This window comes from Aotus nancymaae, unplaced genomic scaffold (assembly GCF_030222135.1).
Source record: "Aotus nancymaae isolate 86718 unplaced genomic scaffold, 86718_ANA_hifiasm-v0.15.2.pri h1tg000014l, whole genome shotgun sequence".
NCBI classification, from domain to species: Eukaryota; Metazoa; Chordata; class Mammalia; order Primates; family Aotidae; genus Aotus; species Aotus nancymaae.
In genome coordinates, this window is record NW_026988425.1 from 63,350,924 (window position 1) to 63,369,292 (window position 18,369).

The following is an 18,369-nucleotide window of genomic DNA, read 5'->3' on the forward strand; positions in this document are numbered from 1 at the left end:
CCAAATGCAGCATTTTAAATTAAATGTTAATATGAAATGAGAATATCTTCCATTTAGGACAATAAGAACTTTATTGTAGATAGTTTTATACTTCAGAACATAGAAATTCACTTGTAATATGACAGTATCTCTATAATAACTAAATATGTTTAGGTAAACTCTTGTCCTCCTGAGGGGTTTTTTGTTTGGAGCTGTTTTAAGTATGCTTTAGGAGATACATAATACCAACCACTGCAGCTAACGTTCTGTATAACTTCAACCTTGTGTGAGACCAGTATTTTAGTTCTGTTAAAACAGAACAGATACAATGTTACTATAGCATTTCTCTAACACAAACCATCATCTTACAGTAAGAAAATCCCCAGGCCGGGCGCGGTGGCTCGCGCCTGTAATCCCAGCACTTTGGGAGGCCGAGGTGGGCGGATCACGACGTCAGGAGTTCGAGACCAGCCTGACCAACATGGTGAAACCCCATTTCTTAAAAAAAAAAAAAATCCCCTACTTACCCTCATCAGAGAGAAAGATGTTACTTGGAAACTTCTCTTTAGCTGTAAAGTTTAGATCTGCAGAAAGACTAGCCCTTCTGAATGATGAAGGTAAAGGGATATTAGGGAATCCTTCTGAAGCCAGGAGTTTTTTCTCTCTCCATATTCCAATCCCTGCTGTCCTCCTCAAGCCATATGTATTTAAAGAAATTCAAACCAAGATTGAATAGCTTTTTTTTATCTCCTTGAACACAGAAAACAACTTATGTACACCAAAGAGAAAAGTTAACACTAAACTAAAAATGTTTAGTTTAACTAAGCATAGTGGTGGCTCATGCCTATAGCCCCAGCTACTTGGGAAGCTGAGATGGGAGGATCACTTGAGCTCAGGAGTTTGAGGTCAGCCTGAACAATATAGCAAGACCCCAATCTCTTAAAAAAAAAAAAAAAAAGTAAATTCTGTGCATCATTTTGAGAAGCTCGCCCAGTGGGCATTTTTAGAAAACACCCACACATTCAGACTTGAAGGTGATATGATAATCACAGTGCTAACGGGGTCCTGTGAATCAGCTGGCATGATGAATCTGCTACTTGCATGAACACACAGTATACCAGAAATTCACATTGAAAATTTATTAACTGCCAAAATCCATTCATGGCCAAGAAGAAAACAGAATTCCATATGAAGAGAGACAGCAGTTGAGAGTAGGCAGGTTAGAGAGTGTGGACCTGTTAACAATGATACTTGGAAATTTATTAGCCATTGGCATTGTTGTTGGAATCATCTTTAAAGTTATAAGGAAAATGAAATGCAGACTCTAAGAAGCTTTCTAAGAATCGTACTAGTCTGCCTACTGCTTGTCCTATTTTAAGCTATCCCTGCACTCAATTGAAAAGGTAGAAATGTTGCCCATATGAATGCTTAGCCAGGGATCACCAGATAGTTATTAAGGATCTTCAGATAGTAATGAATACTTCCAAAATGAAAGGCAGACTAAAACAAACTAAAAAAGAAACTTGGAAAAAATGGAAACAACTAGAGCAGAAGAAAATTCACCGCCCCAGTCACCTTTCAAATCTTCAGAGACCTAAGAGATTATAATGCATCTATAGAATAAGCACACCATGCTTTTTTAAAAAGGAACAATCAAATAAGAGATACAATAGAGGACAGCCAAAGGCAAACAAAAACAGTGAAAGGAATGGGAAAGTAAGCTGCAAAACTCTTTAAGTAAAATCAAAATATAAAGAGATGGCCAGGCATGATGGTGCATACCTGCGGTCCCAGCTACTTGAGAGGCAGGAGAATCTCTTGAGCCCAGGAGTTCAAGAGCAACCTGGAAAGCATTGTGAAACCCTGTCTCAAAAAAAAAAAAAAAAAAAAAAAAAGATAGATGGACTATAGTAGAGAAAAGATAAAATTAACAGATTGGTCCAAGATTGATTCTAGAATGTATCAAGAGAAAACAAAGAAAATGGAGGGTAGGAAAGCTCAAGAAAATAGAGAAGCATTGCTGGATGTGAATCTTCAGACTGAGAGTGCCATGAAGAGTACAATTATGAAAATTACAAATAAAACTTTAAGTGTTCTAAAGGCTCTGCATAAATGAATGAAAAGAATACCTGTACCAAGACACATTATTGTGAAATTTCAGAATACAAAGGCATAAGGAAAATATTTTATTTCCACAGAGAAGAAAAGCAGCATGCATAGAAAAGAAAATAAAGGATTAGGGAAAAGAATGGCATGAGCCTTCTCAACAACAGCGTTGGAATCTAGAAGTCTTCACGTTGTGAGGGAAAATGATTCTCAACCTAGAATTCTTTGCCTGTTTATCTTTTCAGTTAGCTCTGAGGGTAACCTTAATTTATTACATCAGAAATTTATATCTAGGCTAGGCAGGGTAGCTCACTCCTGTAATCCCAGCACTTTGGGAGGCCAAAGCGGGTGGATTTCTTGAGCTCAGGAGTGTGAGACCCACTTGGGCAATGTGGTGAAACCCTTTCTCTACCAAAAATATAAAAATTAGCTGGGCATGTTAGTGAGTGCCTATTGTCCCAGCTACTCAGGAGGCTGAGGTGGGAGGATCACTGGAGCCTGGGAATTTGAGTCTGCACTGAGGTGAGATAGTACCACTGCACTCCAGCCTGGGTGACAGAGCGAGACCCTGTCTAGAAAAAAGAAAAAAAAAAAAGAAATTACCAGACATGGTGTGCATGCCTGTAGTCCCAGCTACTTGGAAGGCTGAAGTGGGAGGATTGCGTGAGCCTAGGAGTTGAGGCTGCAGTGAGCCATGTTTGTGCTACTGCACTTCAGCCTAGGCAACAGTGAGACCCTGTCTCAAAAAAGAGAAAGTTTAGTGCCGGGCAAGGTGGCTTACGCCTATAATCCCAACACTTTGGGAGGCTGAGGCGGGTGGACCACCTGAGGTCAGGAGTTCGAGACCAGCCTGGCCAACATGGTGAAACCCTGTCTGTACTAGAAATACAAAAATTATCTGGGCATGGTGGCAGGCACCTGTAATCCTAGCTACCCCAGAGGCTGAAGGAGGAGAATCTCTCAAACTCAGGAGGTGGAGGTTGCAGTGAGCCAAAATCGCACCATTACACTCTAGCATGGGTGACAAGAGCAAGACTCCGTCTAAAAAAAAAAGTTTAAGAAGTTTTTGGACATGGTCTATCATAACACGAGAGTAAACCAACAGGAAGACATGAGATGCAAGGAACATAAGCTTCAACACAGGAAAGAGGCCATTAGAATTCCCATTTAATAGTGAAGGAAAGTTCTGAGAAAGGAGGTATACATCAGGCATAGAGAGTAGCTAGTTCAGATTGGAGCAGATGGGGTGAGGACCTCAGCAGGGGTAGCTTCCAGGAAAAAAAAAATGGAACTGATGGATATGATTGGTTTGGTCATATAGAAATTGATATTTAATAACTGGAATATTTAGCTTATGTATAAACCAAGTTGCCAAATAAGGCAGCAGGAGTTGGTGGTGGAGGGCTAGGAAATCATTACTTTAGGAAAACCAAATTGTATAAGGAGAATTCATCTTAATATTGCCTCTGCACTGAACAAAAGTTACATAGTTATCAAAAATAAGAGGGAAAGATGGGTTAAAGAACCAACTTTTATTATGTCTTTAGTACTATTCAGTGTTTTAACAAGGTTCATTTATTTAATACAAATAAAACATTTTAAATACACAGCTTAAGTTCCAAAGCAGCTCTTTAAGGAAAAATAGTTTTTTTTATGGGTATTTTCAAACATGCAAAAGCAAAAACTGTATTAAATGAGCCTCTATCTGTACTCATCAACTTGCTTGCTTCAATAGTTTCAAATATATGATCCATTTTATCAGTACTCTACCACACTAGATATTTTTGTCAAAAATCCCAAACATGTAATCTTATCCATGTTTCTTTAGTATTTTTCTCCATAAGGATTCTTTTTTTTTTTTTTTGAAACAGAGTCTCACTCTGTCACCCAGGCTGGAGTGCAGTGGCATGGTCTTAGCTCATTGCAACCTCTGCCTCCCAGGCTCAAGCAATTCTCATGCCTCAGCCTCTCAAGTAGCTGGGATTACAGGTGTGCACCATGACACCCGGCTAATTTTTGTATTTTTTTAGTTTAAACAAGATTTCATGATGTTGACCAGGCTGGTCTCAAACTCCTAGCCTCAATTGCTCCACCCTCCCAAAGTGCTGGGATTACAGGAGTGAGCCACCACACCTGCCCATCTATAAGGATTCTTTAGTCATAACCACAATACCATTGTCATATGAAAAAATGAACATTGATTCCTTAATAAAATCAAGTCTGAAGCCAGGCACCATGGTTCAGGCCTGTAATCCTTGGACTTTGGGAGACTGAGGCAGGTGGATCACCTGAGGTGGGGTGGGGTGTTCAAGACCAGCCTGTCCAACATGGAGAAACCCCATCTCTACTAAAAATACAAAAAAATTAGCTGGGTGTGGTGGTGCATGCCTGTAATCCCAATTACTCAGGAGGCTGAGGCAGGAGAATCGCTTGACCCCAGGAGGTAGAGATTGTGGTGAATCAAGATCACGTCATTGTACTCCAACTTGGATAACAAGAGCAAAACTCTGTCTCAAAAAAAAAAAAATTAAGTCTGTATTCATATTTTCCCAGTTTTTCTTATAAATATCTTTTATATAGGCTTGTTCAAATTGGGATGTAAAATCCCACACATCAGACAGCTTAGTTTTATTTTTACATCATACAAAAGCACATCCATCCTTAAACTTTGTTTAAATCGCGAGCTTGTCTACAATTTGAGGCCTGCAAAGTGAGGGGTAGGGTACAGGTGCCCTACAAAAGACAAAAGATAAGATAATCCTTTTGGGTATAAGAAGAAAATTAACATGTCTAAAAATAGTTATAATATTATTTAATGTCCTTTCAGTTTCTTTTTTTTTTTTTTTTTTGGAGACAGATTCTTGCTCTGTCACCCAGGCTGGAGTGCAGTGGCTCCATCTCTGCTCACTGCAGCCTCTGCCTCCCAGGTTCCAGCGATTCTCCTGCCTCAGCCTCCTGAGGAGCTGGGACTACAGGCGTGCACCACCACCCTCAGCTAATTTTTGTATATTTGGGAGAGACAGGGTTTCAGCATGTTGGCCAGGCTGTTCTTAAACTCCTGACCTCAGCTAGTCTGCCCACCTCAACCTCCCAGAGTGCTGGGATTACAGGTGTGAGCCACCACGCCCAGTCAACATCCTTTTAGTTTCTATTTTTCATGTATATTTAATATACAGAATATAATAGTACAGTGTTATATACTTTAGGAATTATACTAAATCTAGGTCCAGTCAGAAAATAGAAACCCTACATTGATCAGGAAAGTATACAGTATAAAGAAGTATTAATTATAGTGGGGGACTGGAGTAATGGATTGACAAGAAGTAACGAGAACTCTAACAATATAGGAATAGCAGATATAAGGACCTGCCACCACTACCCTAGGGCCAAGACAGATCACCCAGGGAAGACTACCTCCAGAACTGATATCTAGACCTTGTTGAATATGGCAAATGTGGCTCACCAGAAGGCAGAGAAATTACTGTGGCTTTTTGCTGGTAAGACTTGCTAGAAATCTGCTTACTAGAAAGGGCTGGCACTCTGACTCTAGGGTTCTGGGGAGAGGTGTCTCTGTGGAAGTACCCTGCTAGAAAACTGCGTGACAGGGTAAAGTAGGGGGCCAGCTGGCTCTGTACACTGCAGGAGCAGCACTGGAGAAATTGCCCATTCTGCAGAAGCACCTATGGGTGCTGCAGGAGTCAGCTGAGCAAGCAAACTTGAACCAGGAAGCAAAACCTTTTCCTTCCTGTACTGTCTGTCCATCATCCTCTATTGACAAAGCTTATTTATTGGCAAGGGAAAAATATTTAAAGAGCCTAGAACCATTTTCATGAAGAAAGCAAAAAAGGTGAATTTGGAACTGAAAATCTATACATTGATAACTGGCACCGGGGTTGGTTTTTTTTTTTTTTTTTTTTTTTTTTCTGGTAAGAGTAAACAATAATCAAAATGTTTGAGATATGGTAATGTCATATCTTCCCATTGAGTCTGTAAACTGTTCCTTAACGGTGTTGGAGGCCATTGTTGTTTACAGTATATCTTTCATATAGTTAGGTAGATATGAGAGTGAGTTGGACAATAATGTCTATAGATAGCAGGGATATTGATCCTGTCTTATCAGCTCGCCAATTTTTTTTTAGGTTCTAATAAAGGTTACTAATTTTTAACTTGTAATTATTTGTCCTCTTCTAAAGTTTGCCTTTACACCTCTTCAAAGAAAGAGTTTAAGCAATTGCATAATTATGATTAGTGTATTCTCTTCCTTCTCAGCCTTTGTGCCTGTCTTTTGCTAGATTAGTTTTCTTCTTCCATCTTAGACTATTCCCCAGGCTAACTCCTATTCATCCTTCACTTTTCATGCCACTTGCTCTAGGAAGTTTTCCTGACCCATCTAGAGTAAGTCAGGTGCTCTTCCGGCGTGGTCTAGGATCTTGTACTCTCTCAACCCACCGAATTGTAAATGCTTGTTTATGTGTATCAGCATTGCTCACCACCTCCACCTCTGGGGAGGGCAGGAAATGCTTTGTTTTTCTCTTTTAATTCCTGAGGCTTAGTGCAATGCCTGTTACATGGTGAGTGTTTATTAAAATTTGGAGTGAATAAAATGAATAGTAAAGGTGCTGTGTAGTTGGTTAGCAGTGGCAGGATCTAATAACATATCCAATATACTTCATACTAAATTTTCAATATTTATTGGAGAATTTTTTAGTTTTTTTTTTAAATACTTATTAAATTTATAGTAGTTGTCTAACAAGTATCAAAAACCACCTCGAAGCCTGGTGTGGTGGCTCATGCCTGTAATCCAGCACTTTGGGAGGCCAAAGTGGGTGGATCACTTGAGGTTAAGACTTCAAGACCATGGCCGGGCGCGGTGGCTCAAACCTGTAATCCCAGCACTTTGGGAGGCCGAGGCGGGTGGATCACGAGGTCAAGAGATCGAGACCATCCTGGTCAACATGGTGAAACCCCGTCCCTACTAATACAAAAAATTAGCTGGGCACGGTGGCGCGTGTCTGTAATCCCAGCTACTCAGGAGGCTGAGGCAGGTGAATTGCCTGAACCCAGGAGGCGGAGGTTGCGGTGAGCCGAGATCGCGCCATTGCACTCCAGCCTGGGTATCAAGAGCGAAACTCCGTCTCAAAAAAAAAAAAAAGACTTCAAGACCAGCCTGGCCAACATGACAAAACCCCATCTCTACTAAAAATACAAAAGTTAGCCAGGCATGGTGGTGTGCCCCTGTAGTCCCAGCTACTTGGGAGGCTGAGACAGGAAAATCGCTTGAAATCAGGAGGAGGTTGCCGTGAGTCAGGATCACATCACTCACTCTAGCCTGGGTGACACAGCGAGACTCTGTCTCTAAGAAGAAAAAATACCCGCCTTGAAAAGTCTGCCTCTTTCTTTCAGGTTCCTTTTTTGCCAGGAGATTCAGACCTTGATCAGCTAACGAGAATATTTGAAACTTTGGGCACACCAACTGAGGAACAGTGGCCGGTAAGCCTTTATGCATTTTCTTTGAAATGTAATCAGGATTCTGTAAAGTTTTTTAATTGTCATATGCTTTATATAGTGCTGTCATATGAATATTAGACCTTTATTAATTATATTTTCTTGTAATATGTACTCAGAACATTTTAAATTATCAAGTATGTAAAGTATAAAGTTAAATTGTGATATACCATCCAACCTCTTGTGTACATGTAGTCCTCTTCCCCCACCCCAGTAATCCCAACCTCAGAGTAATCACTATTAACAATTCAGTATAAAGCTGTGTTAGGAGTGTATACACATGCTACAAAATTAATTTTTGTATTTTTTTTTATAGAGATGGGGTTTCACCATGTTGCCCAGGCTGGTCTCAAACTCCTAGACTCAAGCAGTTCTGTCTTCACCTCTCAAAGTGCTAGGATTACAGGCATGAGCCATCGCACCTGGCTAACATGATTTTCTAAATAGTAATTGCTTACTGATGTTTCTCTTTGATTTTTTAAAAATTAAACTTCTTGGTGGGGTGTGGTAGCTCACGCCTGTAATCTCAGCACTTTGGGAGCCTGAGGTAGGCAGATCACTTGAGGCCAGGAGTTTGAGACCAGCCTGGGCTACAGAGCAAGACTCTGTCTCCAGAAAAAAAAAAAATTAAACTTCTTATTTTGAGAATATTATATATTCACATGCAATTGTTAATATATAATTCACAATTATATATTGTGGCTGGGCACAGTGGCTCACGCCTGTAATCCCAGCACTTTGGGCTGGAGTGAGTGGGTTCACTTGAGTCCAGGGGTTTAAGACCAGGATGGATATACCATCCAACCTAGTGGATGGGCAACATAGTGAGACTTCACGTCTATAAAACATAAAAATTAAAAAAAAAAAAATAGCCAGGCATAGTGGTGCACATATATGGTCCCAGCTACTCAGGAGGCTGACGTAGGAGGATCGCTTGAGCCCAGGAGGTCAATGCTGCAGTGAGCTGTGATTGTGCCACTGTGCTCCAGCCTGAGTAACAGAGTGAGTCCCTATCTCAAAATGATAATAATAATGCTCCAGACATATTTCATGTACCCTTTACTTAGCTTTTAAAGATGGGAGCATCTTGTAAAATCAGTACAGTTATCACACCAGGATGTTACAGTCAAGATGCAGAATATCACCACAAGAATCTCTCGTGGTATTCTTCTATAGCTATACTCACTTTCCTGTTACCCACTCCTTAACTCTTGGCAATCACTAAATCTGTCCTAGCTCTGTAATTTTGTCATTCCAAGACTGTTACGTAAATGGATAAATGGAATCACACAGTATATAACTTTTTGGGATTAACTTTCTCATACCCATCATAATGGAAATTCATTCTCTTTTTTTTTTTAACTGGCTAATATTGTGTGGATTTATTTCACAGTTTGTTCAACCATTCATTCACCCATTGAAGGACATCTGTATTTGTGTTGTTCCCAGTGGGGCTATTATCAATAAATATAAACATTCATGTACAGTTTTTTATGTAAGAATAAGTTTTTATGTCTCTGGGATAAATTGCCCAGGAGTTCAGTTCTTGATTCATATGGTAGTTACATACTAATTTTTAAAGCAACCTGCAAAACTCCAGAGCAGCTATACTGTTTTGTATTCCCACTAGCAGTAAATGAATGCTCCAGTTTCTCAGAATCCTCTCCAGCATTTGGTGTTGTCACTTCCTTATTGTAGGCACTCTGATGAGTGTGTCATGATGGCTCATTTTGATTTTGATTTTCACTGCCCTAATAATGGCTAATGGTGTTAAATTATCTTTTCATGTGTCTATTTGCCATCTTTAGTTAAATGGCTCTTCCTATCATTTCCCCATTTTCTGATTGGATTCTTTGATTTTTGACTGCTGAGTATTGAGAGCTCTTCATATATTCTAGATAATAGTCCAAAAAGTATATGTAGTTTGCAGATGTTTTCCCTCGTGCTGCCTTTTCATCCTCTGCAAAATTGTAATCAGGTTTGTCACTTTTTCTTTAATTGATCAATCCTTTTGGTGTCAAGTCAAAGAACTCTTTTGCCCAACCCAAAGATTTTCCTGGCAATTTTTTTCTCTTTTTTTTTTTTTTTTTGAGACAAGATCTGGCTCTATTGTCTAGGCTGGAGTGCAGTGGCGTGCATGATCTCGGCTCACTGTAATCTCTACCTCTCGGGCTCAAGCCATTCTCCCAACTCAGCCTCCTGAGTAGCTGGAACTGTAGGCATGCGCCACAACGCCCAACTAGTTTTTGTATTTTTTGTAGAGACAGGGTTTCTGCATGTTGCCCAGCCTAGTCTCAAACTCGTGAACTCAAGCAATTTGCTCGCCTTGGACTCCCAAAATGTTGGGATTACAGGCAATGAGCCACTTCACCCTGGCCATGACAATTTTTTTGTATTTTTTTTTCTACGAGTTTTGTAGTTTTACACTTGAGTCCAAGATCTCTTTAGAGTTTATCTTTATATGATGTGTGAGACTTAGGGCAAGTTTCGGTTTTTGTTTTTGTTTTTTGTTTTTTGAGACGGTCTTACTCCATTGCCCAGGCTGGAGTGGGAGTCTCACTTTCTTGTCCAGGCTGGTCTCGAACTCCTGAGCTCAAGTGGCCCTCCTGCCTCAGACTCCCAAAGTGCTGGGAATACAAGCTTGAACCACCACACCCAGCCAAGTTCAGATTTTTGCCTGTATATGTCCAAGTGCTCCAGCACTATTTGTCGAAAAGACTGTCTCTTCATTGATTTAGTTTTTCACCTTTTTCTTTTTTTTTCTTATTTAAAAAAAAAAGATACTTCTGAGAGGTAAGTTTTTCACTTTTTTCAAAAATCCTTTTGGCTAAGGCCGGGCGCGGTGGCTCAAGCCTGTAATCCCAGCACTTTGGGAGGCCGAGGCGGGTGGATCACAAGGTCAAGAGATCGAGACCATCCTTGTCAACATGGTGAAACCCCGTCTCTACTAAAAATACAAAAAATTAGCTGGGCATAGTGGCGCGTGCCTGTAATCCCAGCTACTCCGGAGGCTGAGACAGGAGAATTGCCTGAACCCAGGAGGTGGAGGTTGCGGTGAGCCGAGATCGCGCCATTGCACTCCAGCCTGGGTAACAAGAGCGAAACTCCCTCTCAAAAAAAAAAAAAAAAAAAAATCCTTTTGGCTGATTTGTGTGGATTTCTAAGTCCTTTATTGGGTTTCTTTATTGATTAAGTCCTTTCTAAGTCTGATTTGTGTATCTATTTCTCCCCCAGTACAACACAGTCTTAATTAAAGTAGCTATATGTTAAATCTTGAAATCAGGTATGAGTCCTCCCACTTGATTGTTCTTTTTCAAAATCATTTTAGCTACTGTAGTCCTTTGCCTTTTTATATTGTAGAATAATTGGTCTTATATCTAAAATAATTTTGCCAGGATTTTGATAAAAATTACATGTAACTAGGCCGGGTGCGGTGGCTCAAGCCTGTAATCCTAGCACTTTGGGAGGCCGAGGCGGGTGGATCACGAGGTCAAGAGATCGAGACCATCCTGGTCAACATGGTGAAACCCCGTCTCTACTAAAAATACAAAAATTAGCTGGGCATGGTGGCGCGTGCCTGTAATCCCAGCTCCTCAGGAGCCTGAGGCAGGAGAATTGCCTGAATCCGGGAGACGGAGGTTGCGGTGAGCCGAGATCGCGCCATTGCACTCCAGCCTAGGTAACGAGCGAAACTCCATCTCAAAAAAAAAAAAAAAAAAATTACATGTAACTTGCAAATCAATTTGAGGGGAATGGACATCCTTCCTCTGTTGAATATTCCAATATGTGAACATGGTATGTTTCACCATTTATTGAGATCTTTGGATTTGTTTTATTAGCATTGTATAGCTTCTAGTATATTACCCTATACATGTTTTGTTACATTTTTCACCTGTTTTATTTTTCTTTTTGGGGTGATTATAAATAGTACTGTGTTTTTAATTTTGATGTCCACACATTCATTGCAAGTATAATAAATTAAAATTGATTTAATTTTCATTTTGTATCCTTCCAACCTTGCCTTACTACTAGTTCTAGGACTTTTTGATAGATTTCTTGGAATTTTCTATATAAACCATCATATCACCTGAAAATATGATTTATTTCATTTGAGATCTACATGCCTTTCAACCTTCAGTTTGAATTATAAAATTATTTTTACAGGACATGTGTAGTCTTCCAGATTATGTGACATTTAAGAGTTTTCCTGGAATTCCATTGCATCATATCTTCAGTGCAGCAGGAGACGACTTACTAGATCTCATACAAGGCTTATTCTTATTTAATCCATGTGCTCGAATTACGGCCACACAGGTATTTTACCGTATCTTTTTTATACTAGGAAATATAAAAATAATCTTAACTGTAGCATTGATAAAAATAGAATTTCATAAAATTAACCTTTTTTAAATACGGAAAGATGTGTTTTTGTTTGTTTTAGGAAATAACAAACTTTGTACTTTTTCCCCAAACTACATAACACTGTTAAGACTGAGATTAAGTTATATGCACACAGAGATAGATATAGGAGAATTTACACTTAATACACTTGCTTAGGAACATACAAATACATATCTATTTCATATAATTGGTTTGTAAATACTTTACCTAGAGAGGAAAAGAAAACCAAGGCTTTTTATTTGTTAAGAAACTGATGTATTTCAGTTGCACTCTTACAAATTCATTTAAATCTTGTAGCAAGCCTAATGCTGAAAGTAATTTATTCAGCTTATTTTTTCTTCCCTATATAATGTAATCCAGGTATGCATGCTGGTCATTTTCACATTCAGAAAATGGTATAATCAGATATAATTGTATGCTTACAAGAGCTTGAAAGATACTCAAAACAAAAACTGAAACCAACTGCTATTTAAAGGAAAGAACAATGAAACTCATGAAAAATTTGCAGGGCCTAGAATAACTTAGGGCAGAGCATTGCACAACACAGTGCAGTGATTTTTACCTGATGAAAGGAGAGACTAATTAAAGTGAAGTATCACAAGCCTTTATGGAAACATATTAATGTACAGTAATATTAAGGATACAAAATAGATTTTGCCCCCCTGCCTTAGGTTTGTTGCAGGCTACAAAATCATTGTTTAATGCATTTGCTTTTGTATAAGGCTTCTCTTTTTAGCAATACGTGCTATGTGTATATAGAAATGGGTAGACGGACGGATGGATGGATGGATGGATGCTGGGTATTTACCATTAGAATTACCCTTCTAATTTTTAAAAAAATTTTTCTTTGTTATTTTTATGTCCATATGTACACATGCTCTTCTAATTTAAGACAAGTAATTTGTTGCCTTTTCACTCATACTTCTATGTATATAATTTCCATCATAATAAACTTGAGACCACATTTAATTATCTAGAAAGTTGTTTTCATTGGGAGTATAGTTTGAAACTTATAGAAAAATACTAGTTGTTATATTTGGGTTGTATTTTAATAGGATGAAGTTTTTAAAGTGAGTTTTTGTATCATGGATGTCTTTATTAAAGTTGGAATGAGTTACTTTCTTAGATCTTTATCATGTCGCCCAGAATTAGCCTAATTTGCATATAGGACCACTGTGATTTAGAAGTAATACTTTAAAAATCCAACTGTGGGCCGGGTGCAGTGGCTTACACTTGTAATCCCAGCACTTTGGGAGGGCAAGGAGCAAGGATAGCTTGAGCCCAGGAGTTGGAGCCCTGGGCAACATGACGTCAGCTCTGCAATAAATAAATAAATAAAATTTAAAAATGCAACCGTTGAAGTAAGAAATCTCTAAATTACTGAAAATAATATAATACTGGGGACAGTGGGGAATGCTTGAAAACTTTATATGGGCTTCATTCTTCTTTCTTAAAGGATTATCCTAAAGGAAGTAATTTATTTTATTTATTTATTTATTTGACAAAGTCTTGCTCTGTCACCCAGGCTGGAGTGCAGTGGCATGATCTTAACTCACTGCAACCATCAGCTCCCAGGTTCAAGTGATTCTCCTACCTCAACTTCCCTAGTAGCTGGGATTACAGGCGCATACCACCACACCCAACTAATTCTGTATTAGTAGAGACAGGGTTTCACCATGTTGGCCAGGCTGGTCTCAAACTCTTGATCTCAGGTGATCCATCCGCCTTGGCCTCTTGAAGTGCTGGGATTACAGGCGTGAGCCACCGTGCCTGGCCAGAAGTATTTTAAATCACTGTGGCCACTGGACAGCACTATGCTGCATGTAAATAGACAAGCATGTGAACCCAGGAGGCAGAGGTTGCAGTGAGCCGAGATTGCACCACTAAACTCCAGCCTGGGTGACAGAGTGAGACTCTGTATCAAAAAAAACAAAACAAAAAAGACAAGCATGACTTGACAAACTTGTCATTTAGGATATAACTATTTTTATCAGAATTGTGGACCCAACTCAAGAAACTGGCATATCTATAGCACTATAGTAGGGGGAAAAAAGAGAAAATATATCATAGAACATTAGCCTGGTAATTAATAGAAATAATCTTGGACAAGCCCTTCCAAGTAAAATTTCTGTCTATTTGCAGTGGATTGTTGAATTAGAATCCATTGGTTCTAAACTGTGTTTTTTTAAAAGCCTTATTTTTTAAGAACTTATATTTTACATGACTTGGAATTTGAATATATATGGATAGTGTGGCAAACTTGTAAGTTCTTTTTAAGTAAGTTTCTCTCTTTGCATTTTGAACCGTAGAGCTCAATATGTGGAGAATGGAAATATATAATATTTCACTTAGGGGAGCTCATAATTACTTTAGGTTGAGCATCCCTAATTCAAATATCCAAAATCTGAAATGCTCCAAAATCCAAAACTTTTTGAATGCTGATGTGATGCCATCAGTGGAAAATTCCACACATAAGGACATTAACACAAACTTTGTAAAAATTAAAAATTTTGTCAAATTAAAAATATCATATAAAATTGCCTTCAGTTTATATGTATAAACATAAATTTCATTTTTAATCTTGGGGCTCATCCCCAAGATATCTCATGTATATGCAAATATTCCACAATCCAAAATCTGAAGCACTTCTGGGCCCAAGAATTTCAGGTAAGCGATATTCAGCCTGAGTAGGCTATTTAATTAAGGAAAAATTAGAAGGGAGTCTCTTTTTCTTTTCTTTTCTTTTTTTTGAGATAGAGCCTTGCTCTGTCGCCCAGGCTGGAGTGCAGTAGTGTAATCTCAGCTCACTGCAACCTCCACCTCCCAGGTTCAAGTGATGTTCCTGCCTCAGCCTCCCAAGTTGCGGGGACTACAGACGTGCACCACCACACCCAGCTAATTTTTGTATTTTTAGTGGAGACGGGGTTTCACCATTTTGGCCAGGCTGATCTCAAACTCCTGACCTCATGTGATCTGCCCACCTCGGCCTCCCAAAGTACTGGGATTACAGGCGTGAGCGACCATGCCTGAAGAGTCTTTTTCTTATAGTAATGGAATTATCAACCAATCTTAGGATCCTAGATGTTTATTTTTAGTAATTTGCATTTGCAAATACTTGACATTGTGTTTTGTTTTTGGGAATGAGGGTGTTTACATAGTATTTGTAATGCTCCCTATAATCTTGAGGGTCAGATTTTCCTTCACACATTTCAGGTACTCACCTACCTTACTTTTGGTATCTTTTCTTTTAAAAGGCACTGAAAATGAAGTATTTCAGTAATCGGCCAGGGCCAACACCTGGATGTCAGCTGCCAAGACCAAACTGTCCAGTGGAAACCTTAAAGGAGCAATCAAATCCAGCTTTGGCGACAAAAAGGAAGAGAACAGATGCCTTGGAACAAGGTAAGATTCCCACTTTTATACGAAATTAAATGAATTCAGAAAACTCCAAATAGCTCACGTATATCTAGCAACTGAACAACAGCAAAGAAGTGTAGCTTGCTAGCTATTTAATTTTTACAAATTTAAATTGTATAAAGTAGAGAGACTGTGCTGTTTTAGGTATGTTTACTTTCATTGAGAATACTTGAGGCACTTTTATGTATACCTCAGAATTATGAGAACTGTCTATGTGTACCCTGTTCCCTTCATAAATCCCATCTATAAACTGTATGCTAAATGTTTAACAAGGGCTATTGGAAAAATCTGTCAGCGAAATAAAATAATGTAGGTGGAAGCGATGACTGGTTAAAATTGCTGTGAGAATGTGAACTTTGTTAAATGTAAACAACTTCTTTTTTTTTTCTTTTGCTTTCTAGGAGGATTGCCCAAGAAACTGATTTTTTAAAGAGAACACTAGACAACATTTTACTACTGAAGGAAATAGTCAAAAAGACAAATAATAGAAAAATAGTAAACATTAAGTAAATGCTGTAGAAGTGATTTTGTAAATATTCTACACATGTAAAATATGTAAAACTACGGGTTATTTTTATTAAATGTATTTTAAAATAAAAATAGTTTTTTTCTGACTAGAGTGCAAAAGTGAGAAAAGTTCAATTCTCTTGAAATGTAGAATTGAAAATGCATTAGGGATGAACACATTTCAGTGTCTTCGCATGTCAAAAAAAATGCATTAGGGAAAATTTAATGCAAATTGTATTACCAGTTATTTTGAAGATCTGGCCCATATAGCATCACAAATCTATAGTAGCCTTGGTAGTGTTTAAAAATAGAAAGGTAGGCCAGGCTTGGGGAGGCCTGTAATCCCAGTACTTGGGGAGGCCAAAGCGGGCAGATCACCTGAGGTCAGAAGTTCGAGACCAATCTGACTAACATGGAGAAACCCTGTCTCTACTAAAAAAAATATATATATACACAAAATTAGCCAGGCGTGGTGGCACGTGCCTGTAATCCCAGCTACTCGGGAGGCAGCAGCAGGAGAATCACTTGAACCCAGGAGGCAGAGGTTGCAGTGAGCTGAGATCGAGCCACTGCACTCCAGCCTGGGCAACAAGAGTGAAACTCTGTCTCAAAAAAAAAAAGGAAATAAAAAAATAGAAATGTTAGTAGTGGTATAGTAAATACTACCCAAACTTAACAAATACTAATATACTGAATGTACTAAAGAAAACATTACAGATAAAATTAAGTTTCACCCTCAACCTTTTTTCTGAGGAGGGGACAAAGTCTCACTGTCACTCAGGGTGGAGTGCATTGGTATACTCCCGGCTCACTGCAACTTCTGCCTCCCAGGGTCAGGCAATTCACTTCCCAAACAGCTGGGAGTAATTACGGGCACGCACCACTACACCTGGCTTTTTTTTTTTTTTTTTGAGATGGAGTCTTCCTCTGTTGCCCAGGCTGGAGTGCAGTGGTGCCATCTTGGCTCACTGCAACCTCTGCCTCCCAGGTTCAAGTGCTTCTCCTGTCTCAGCCTTCCGAGTAGCTGGAACTACAGGCATGCACCACCATACCCGTCTAATTTGTCTGCAGTAGAGATGGGGTTTCACTATGTTGCCCAGGCTGGTCTCGAACTCCTGACCTTGTGATCAGCTCACCTCGGCCTCCCAAAGTGCTGGGATCACAGGCGTGAGCCACTGCACCCGGCCTTAAATTTCATTTTTATTTTTTGGTTACATAGATGAGAGGTTTCTGTGTTGGTGAGGTTGACATTGAACATAGACTCGCCTCCTTGTGTGCCAGGACAACAGGCCTGAGCCACTGCGGCTCCCTGATTTTTTATATTTTTAGTAGAGATGGGGTTTCACCATGTTGGCCAGGCTGGCTTTGAATTCCTGACCTCAAGTGATCTGCCCACTTCGGTTTCCAAAAGTGCTGGGATTACAGGCATGAGCCACTGCACCTGGCCAGAGGGTCCCCCCTAAATACTTCATTTTATTTCTATTTTTTTCCTTTTCACTCTCCCCAAAGGGAAATGACTCTTATGAAATTGATGTGTATCTTTCCGTGATTTTATGCTGCTATTCTGTAAGAATGCATGTAGTAAAGATGTATAACAATGTACAGCATTGTTTTGGGTCTCAAAATTGTATATAAATTGATAGAATCTCTGTTTCCTTTTTTTTTTTTCTTTTGGTGAGATAGTCTTGCTCTGTTGCCTAGGTTGGAGTGTAGTAGTGCAATCATGGCTCACTGCAGCCTCAAACTCCTGGGCTCAAGCCATCCTCCCACCTCAACCTCCCCAGTAACTGCGACTACAAGTGCACATCACCACGCCTGGTTAATTTTTTTTTTTTTTTTTTTTAATGAAACAGAGTTGTTTTGCTCTGTTGCCCAGGCTGGAGTGCAGTGGTGCAATCTCAGCTCACTGCAACCTCTGCCTCCTGGAGTTCAACCGATCCTCCTGCCTCACCCTACCAAGTAGCTGGGATCACAAGTGTGCATCACCATGACCAGCTAATTAAAGTAACACAAATGTATTAGCTCACAGTTCTGTAGGTCACGTATCTGGCTCAGCTGTGTTTTCTGCTTAAGGGACTCACAAGGCCAAAATCAAGCTGTTAGTCAGACTACACTTATTTGGAGGCCCCTGAAAAGAATCTGCTACCAAGCTCATGCAGTTCTCCTTCTTTTTTTTTTGAGACAGAGCCTTGCTCAGTCGCCAGGCGCCAGGCTGGAGTGCACTGGCATGATCTTGGCTGACTGCAACCTCTGCCTCCCAGGTTCAAGCAATTCTCCTGCCTCAGCCTCCCAAGTAGCTGGGACTACAGGTGCGTGCCACCATGCCGAGCTAATTTCTGTATTTTTAGTAGAGACGGGATTTCACCATGTTGGCCAGGTTGGTCTCAATCTCTTGATCTCATGATCTGCCCACCTCGGCCTCCCAAAGTGCTGGGATTACAGGCGTGAGCCACT

At 39.6% G+C, this 18,369-nt stretch overlaps 1 protein-coding gene across 2 annotated transcripts in view; it reads left to right on the plus strand.

Annotated features, from left to right (window-relative positions):
* Positions 1 to 16,022, plus strand: part of CDK7 (cyclin dependent kinase 7) — a 44,684-nt gene extending 28,662 nt beyond the window's left edge. For both annotated transcript variants that reach the window (XM_012462224.2, XM_021673207.2), the window contains exons 9-12: positions 7,489 to 7,575; positions 11,755 to 11,904; positions 15,246 to 15,393; positions 15,810 to 16,022. In XM_012462224.2, coding sequence (XP_012317647.1) covers positions 7,489 to 7,575; positions 11,755 to 11,904; positions 15,246 to 15,393; positions 15,810 to 15,838 — 414 coding nt within the window. In that variant the 3' untranslated portion in view covers positions 15,839 to 16,022. The remainder of the gene's footprint in view (positions 1 to 7,488; positions 7,576 to 11,754; positions 11,905 to 15,245; positions 15,394 to 15,809) is intronic.
* The last annotated feature ends 2,347 nt before the right edge of the window (positions 16,023 to 18,369 follow it).